The following is a 6,968-nucleotide window of genomic DNA, read 5'->3' as shown; positions in this document are numbered from 1 at the left end:
GTCTTCCCAACTACAGTTAATACCATAATACTACAAATCGTAGACGACAGAGCTCTTGCAAGTCTTTTTCAGCTGAAAAATATTTCAAGCTATTTTTAAATATATAGGACTAGATCCTCCCCTGTATATAAAGACTGTTCAGTGAGGTATGCAAAAAAGCTTGATCTCAAACATGCAGACTTTGAGATAAGAATATGTCCAGATTTCCCAAGACAGGATGTGGCTGGCGGCAATAAGGAATGCCCTGTGTCACTCTGCAGGGGTTTCCCTCCTGTGTAGTTACATATAACTAGCAGTTAAGACCTTATTGTTCCTGGCTTTGAGCAGTGAAAATTTCTATGCTTATCGATCCTGCTCAAGGAGTAGATAGGTGCTTAGCATCATACAACTTCTCAGGGGTGCTCTACTGTGTCACACTTTCTATTACTTTAACAGGGTTTTATCTAAGTAGTCACTGGCATTTGTAATTAATAAGGAGGCTAATTAATATTAATATAGATTTTAGAGATTGCAATTTAGATTTGATTCTACCATGCAATATTGCACAAAAGTCAGCGTGAAATGTTTAGTGATTTCAAGTTCTATTTTAAAGGCTTCATGTCTCAGTTTCTCTGAAAAATGCTCCAAAGTGCTGGTCACAACACGGAAAACACCATAACGAGGAAACGTGTGTGCAGCATCTGCTACATGTCATGGCTCTATTACACCACTCTCCAAAAAATGGAGCCTGAAGAGGACAAACCAACAGCTCCTTGAATTTTATTGTTTCCTAGCTAGTATCCCTCCATATGCTGCTGTATGCTATGCAGAATAACTGTAATCATTTTGTATAATGGAGAAATATCTTCCCCGTCCCTGAAAATTAGTTGCAGATAACCCTCCATAAACCATTCACACACTGCACTGCACAAGGGCCAAACACATGTACATTGGTGGTTTTCTGCAGTCAGTTGCATATTCAAATATTGAAGCTGACAGAGTCCTTAATGATTATACAGGCCCTCTAGAAATATTAAGCTAATATTTATGTATGAGTTGATCAGCAGATCATTACCTAACTACATTAACTGATTGCTATGTTAGACTATAGTAAGCAGTTCTGTAAAGTTTTGGGGGGAGGGTATCAAGCAATTAAAAAAAAAAAAAAAATCAAGAAGAGCGGGTAGTTCAACATAATTATTCACAATCACTCCTCCATTCCTATATTTGTAATTTTCTCATTAGATTCTGTTGAATCCACAGCAAAAAGCAACTGGGGATATACAGTCCTTTAAGCTTTTTCTGCACTAAAAGAAGCCTGGGGCATCAGTCACGACTGGTATCTCTTTCTCTGTTTTGGCATGATTTACTATGTTTACATTGGCAAGTAGGTTATGTACAAGTGAATTTCTACAGCACTGATTTATTTTACACAGTGCTGTCTAAAAATGAACAAGTCTGTACTCTGAAGACAACAAAAAAAATACTTAGATGTTATATTCTCACCTGTAAAGCGATTACATGTTTCTGGATCCTGCTACACTAGAGAGAAAATAAACACCTCAACTTCAGCATGTCAGACAAGGATGCTTAAAGTTGGTACCTATTAAAACCTTCTTAATGTAGGAATAAGTTTACAAGACCATAATAAATGCTTTTCAGAAATAAGGAAAAATAATCATGGGCTGCCACACCACCTTAACAAATAATTCCAGCAGTGCCCAGGGCAAAAACATCTCAGTGTGACCGAATTCTTTTTATAGTATACTGTATGGAAACATGTGGAAAACAGGAAGGAAAGATGGAATTTGTCGTTGTCACATTCATCCGTTAGTTATTCATTGACTGTCAGTTTCCTATAGGACAAGTATTCACAATTAAGAACTCACATTATGAAATAAAAACAAGTAACCACAAGACCTATTTGTAATTAAAAAAAATACCTTTGAGTCTTTGTTCTTGTTCTATATGCAAACACACAAAATTATAATAAAAAAAAGCAAGCTGCAAGACAGAACATTGGCGGGTTGAGAAATCAGTAGTCCTTCAATCTTGTACCAAGGTATAAAGGCTATTAGAATTTGTGCATTCCAGATTTTTTGGGGGGGAATAGAAGATGTAAGTATACAGGAACTAGCAGAAAGGGAACTGCATTATTTGTGGTCCATAAATTACAAATGAAAAATGAGAAAGAATATATAAGCATATATATAAGCATATACATGTATATAAGCATATACATATATGTATATATATAAATATTTATAATATATAATTTACCATGAGGACATGCAATTATTGGTATAGCACCTATTATACAATATAATACAAAGGAATAGGACTTTCCAATGGTACAGTTTCTTCAGAAAAAGCAGGTATACCCTACCTATTGCATTCATCTGTAGTGCTTGAAACCTGAATGAAGGTAAGGTTCCACACTGTGCTACATTACGTATGGGAAACAATATACATATTCATAGTAAGAAAAGAGGGGGGAAAAAAAAATCAACACAGTCTGACAAAGCAAGTGAAATTCAGTGCAGCTCCAGGGCAGCTTTAATGCAGCATTAGAACGTGTTAGCTCAGAGACAAAATATTCCCTTTTTAATCCAAAGGTATTCATTTGGCAGAGGTTAAATAAAAAAGCACAGATGCTGGCTGGAGAGGCATATGACTACAGCAAGCAGATCAGTAACTGACAAGTCTCCTATGTATCCAGCATCCCCACAACAGGAATAATGAGGGAGAGCTGGCTCACTCTTTCTCAGGCTCGCATTCTTGTGTGTTACTATTCTGACTGTAGCAAAAGGTGCTTTACCTTTACATTCCCTACAGAGATCCTGTAGAGCACAAGAAATAACTACCAACTAATGTTGGAGGAATTACAAACTATGGACTTTACTGGCAGTCAGTGAAGCTTGGCTACCAAAAACACATTTGGGCAAAAGAATACAAGAATTCAGTATAAAACATATCTCAGATTTCTTTCTGTATATTTTTCTTTGATAACTAATATTATTAGCCGGATTCTGTAAGGGTCTCAAGTATATTTCTGTCACCTATAAACTGCCAAGTTCACAATCTCCTCATCTCTGATTCATGTTTTTAGAAAACAAATGACCAAAACAGCAAATCTTGGCAAATGTATTGATTTTTTTAATGTCATCAATGACAAAAATGGGCAAGGTACATGGTATTTCCTTAGGTAAAAAGTCTGTGCCATGGTAGATAGGGGAAAAGATGAGCACTGAGGGACTCAGAGATGAGTGCAGCTCAAAATTTATAAGGTAGAAATACCACCATCTTCTAAATTATGTGCTTTTTTTAAAACTGCAAAGACATGCTTGAGGAGTACTTGTCTCCTGAGTCGTAACATCATTTTGGGAATAACCGTTTCAGGTTTTCTTACACACTCCTTGAGTATGTAAGGGCTTAAATAATTAGGCCAGATCTTCTAACTAGATAAGCTAAAACCATTGAAATAAATACCCTCTTAAAATAGTCAACTCAGAGATATTTCTTATTCTAATACATTGCACCTCTTTGACTACCTAGCCTTTCTTATCCTGGCCTCTACTTCCCTCTCACAGATCTGCCTGCTGCCTGCTCTTAGACAAAGCCTGGCCACTGATTTACATAGAATGCTTTCTCATGTATAGTTTACAATGCTTACTTTCTTCAAAATGTGCAGATTTGATGCCTTTTTTTAATATACTTTTTCTGATTATTTTTTTAAATACACAGTACACAGACACAGCATGCATCAGATTTAGGAGGAACTGTCAAGGCCCAGTTCCTATCTGCTAAGCTTAGTGGTTGATTTGCTCTTTCCTGTGGGAGTCTTAGTGTTTGGGGGATGGTGGAAAGAACTGCCAGATCCTTTCAGACCATTCTTGCTTGTTTTGTTGCAGCAGTGCTCTTGTTGGCAGGATCTCCTAGAAGATGAGGAGCCTGAATGGCTAGGAGGTGATTTACTCCTCCCAAGATGTGGGGATGAATTCCTCTGATCATGATGGGATCTCCCAGCCCGGGATGGAGAAGAACTGGCAGTACGGGGCAAAGAAGAGCTCCTAGGGGAGGCACTGGGACTGCGTCGGGGGATGACAGGGCTCTTGGGTGGTGTTTTGGGACTATGTGGAGATCCTGGACTCTTACACTGGGTAGAACTCCTTGGTCTTTGAGATCCATTCTCTAGGATTTGAGCCAGACGAGAGAAAAGATCTGAGTCCGAGCTGCTACTCCCTAGGACTCTGTATCTGCGTAACCTTAAGAAGAAGAGAAGAAAGATTATTTCTGTTTCCATCTACTCACTAAAGTTCAAATAGAAACACAGTATCACTAAAAACTAAGGTTGAGCTTGCACTGCAGAACAGACATGTGGAGCTGAACTTTACTGTAAAGTAGAGGTGTTTGGATCTAGGCTTTGGCATCTTGTGTTCTTCAGATCAACACAGTATTTATACTTGCAAAAATTCACTCATATAAGCAGCTCAGTGTTTACAGGGCAACTGAAATTTCCTGGTGGTGCTGAAGAAGTGCTCTGAAGAGCAGTGCTTATCACCTCTGTTTTGGAGGGGTACATCATTCCTGTACACCATCAGTACACTCCTACCCACAATTTTAAGGGATGACAAGGCACACCACAACTTCTTTCAAAGGATTTAGGACTACCATATCAAAATTCTCCTTATCCGGGGAATGTAGGCACTGAAGAAACTAGATCATGGCTGTTTGTATGTAGAAGTGGGAAAGGGTGGAGGGGTGGGGCTTCTAGAATTCAATCTGCCCTCCTTTAATTAGTTGTTTTAACTTATCCATTATCTGAGAATAGCTAATTGAGTCAATGTTGATGGCTGGAACCTCCAGACCCAAATACTTACAATTTCTACATTAAAAACAGATTAATTTTTCAAAGGGGCTGGATATGACAGACCTTACTGATTTCTCGGGGTTTGTGAATAATCAGCAGTTCCAGAAAAGTGATCTCTCTTTCCAAAAAAGTGTTGAGATTTAGTTATAGATTGATGGCTTTCAAAATACTGAATACACATCTATTGATGTCTAAGGTTTGACAGTAAAGCAAACTCATTCTTGTGTATCAGTTTCTCCTCTTTCATTCTCCAACAATGTAAGATTTCTCAGAGAATTGAAGCCCAGCATTTTTTAGAAAATTAGTTTAAGGATATAACTTCTACAGGATTACATACTGCACAGTAACTGCTGTCTAACTCAAATCCATTTTCAACCTGAAAACCTATCCTTATTTTCTCTGCATTACCTAGCTTCTACCCCAGGTCTAGCAGGCGGTTTTCCTGGTGGTGGCCGAGGAAAGAACTGAGCTGAACTTGAACTGGTGACTTGGTCAGTGGTTGCCCAGGACACTGGCCTTGGAATCTTGCTTTTTCTTGACTGAGGGCTGCTTGGAGACAAAGAGCTATCTTCATTCTGCTTGCTGAAATGAGAGTCCAGTGTCAATCTAGAAAATGAAGCTAAGACATCATCCTCAGAAAATGGTACTGAAGTAGCAGCCATTTTTTCCTCCAGTGACTTATCAGAGGCACTTGAGAGGTCACCAAGGAAAGATTTGAGCTGTCTCTTTTCTGTAAGTAATTTGACCAAGTCTGTCTGATGGGCCTTTTTTAGAAGCAGCTTTTCCTTTGCTGAAACAGAAGACGAATCTGATATTGAGTCTATCTCTTGTGCTAAAACTGGGATTCGGCTCTGCCTGAATACAAAAGATTTAACTGAGTCCTTCTTAGATCGATAAGAATTCTCATTTTCTGAAATGCAGTGCAATAACTCTCCATTTCTGGGAGCATTTTTCTCTTTTTTGTTCTCCTGCTGCAAAAAAGTAGTAAGGGCCACTTGGTGGCATTTCAAGTCTTGGCTATGAACTTCTTCCTTATCAGAATGAAAACCATTTTCCTGAACAGTTGCTATTTTGCTTGACTGTCTATTAACATGTGCGTTAGTATGTCTTGAGGGAGACGATTCTGACGTTTTAGGTGCTAATACCAGAACCTCATCTTGATTTGGCACCAAACAAACGGGCCTTGGCTTTGATTCTTCAGCAGTATTTGTTAGAGGTTCTTCCTCTGCAGATTTTGAGTTTCCTGGCAAAGAAGAATTCTGTTCTTTGCTTAGCATTTCAATGGCATCCTCAGAAACCACTGGAAGCCTTTCTTCATCAGCCTCCTCCACAGGAATGTTTTCAAGCTCTTTCTCTTCCTGTATCCCACTGTGTTGTTCAGGTAGGTCCTTTTGGCCACAGTCCAGCATGCTGACACATTCTTTGACAAGTCCTTCCCTGTCAAGCACCTCTTGGCTGATATTAAGTACCAAATCTGGTCTGCTGGCACTACCTGGAAGTGCATCTTCTATCACAACCAAACCTGGCAAACTCTCCTTTGGAGAGGAAAGTTCCACAGACTGCCCATCCTGCTCTCTTCTCTCTAGCTGGTGGCCATAGTGAAAGCTCTCTGAAGCAGACTGTGTGGATGCCACTGAAGGTCTGGGTATTGTTATCTGCATTGGAAAATTAAAGAAAACGGTGAGAAACGGGAGAATGTTATACAGGTAATATCTTTAAATAGCGTTTTTCTTCCCACATCTTCAAGATACATTATATAATGATTCCTATGAATCACAATGTTCAGATAATACCGAACTTCATAATGTGCATGTAGATAATTAGAAAAAATATAGTCTATCATCTTAATACAGAAATATGTAACAAGTAAAACCAAACATAATGTCAGTGGAAAATGTTGCAGTTACCAAGTAACCCCTCTGGAAAGGAGATCCAACCTAACAGATAGGCTTTTTACTTATTTTACATTAGTTTGAGTACTCTTAGAATAAGTTGTATATAAATGTAAAATCTTTAACAAGTACATAACAATATTTTTAGACAAGTACAGAAGACAAAGAACACAGTGATGTTTACCTTCAGAAATTCCATACATAATACCTATATTTTTGTCCAGAAA

The 6,968-nt window shown here is 38.4% G+C and overlaps 1 protein-coding gene across 1 annotated transcript in view; it reads right to left on the bottom strand.

The window, feature by feature from the left end:
* Positions 1–3,775: 3,775 nt before the first annotated feature.
* The window catches only part of TTBK2 (tau tubulin kinase 2), a gene marked incomplete at its 5' end in the record, with an annotated part of 39,194 nt that continues 36,001 nt past the window's right edge, over positions 3,776–6,968 (bottom strand). Inside the window, 2 exons of the mRNA XM_009077588.1 lie at positions 3,776–4,244; positions 5,258–6,504. Of these exons, the coding sequence (XP_009075836.1) occupies positions 3,776–4,244; positions 5,258–6,504 (1,716 nt within the window). The remainder of the gene's footprint in view (positions 4,245–5,257; positions 6,505–6,968) is intronic.

This window comes from Acanthisitta chloris, unplaced genomic scaffold, assembly GCF_000695815.1.
Source record: "Acanthisitta chloris isolate BGI_N310 unplaced genomic scaffold, ASM69581v1 scaffold24576, whole genome shotgun sequence".
Classification (NCBI taxonomy): domain Eukaryota; kingdom Metazoa; phylum Chordata; class Aves; order Passeriformes; family Acanthisittidae; genus Acanthisitta; species Acanthisitta chloris.
Note: the sequence above shows the minus strand (reverse complement) of the source record. Positions and strands in the feature narration are given on the sequence as shown.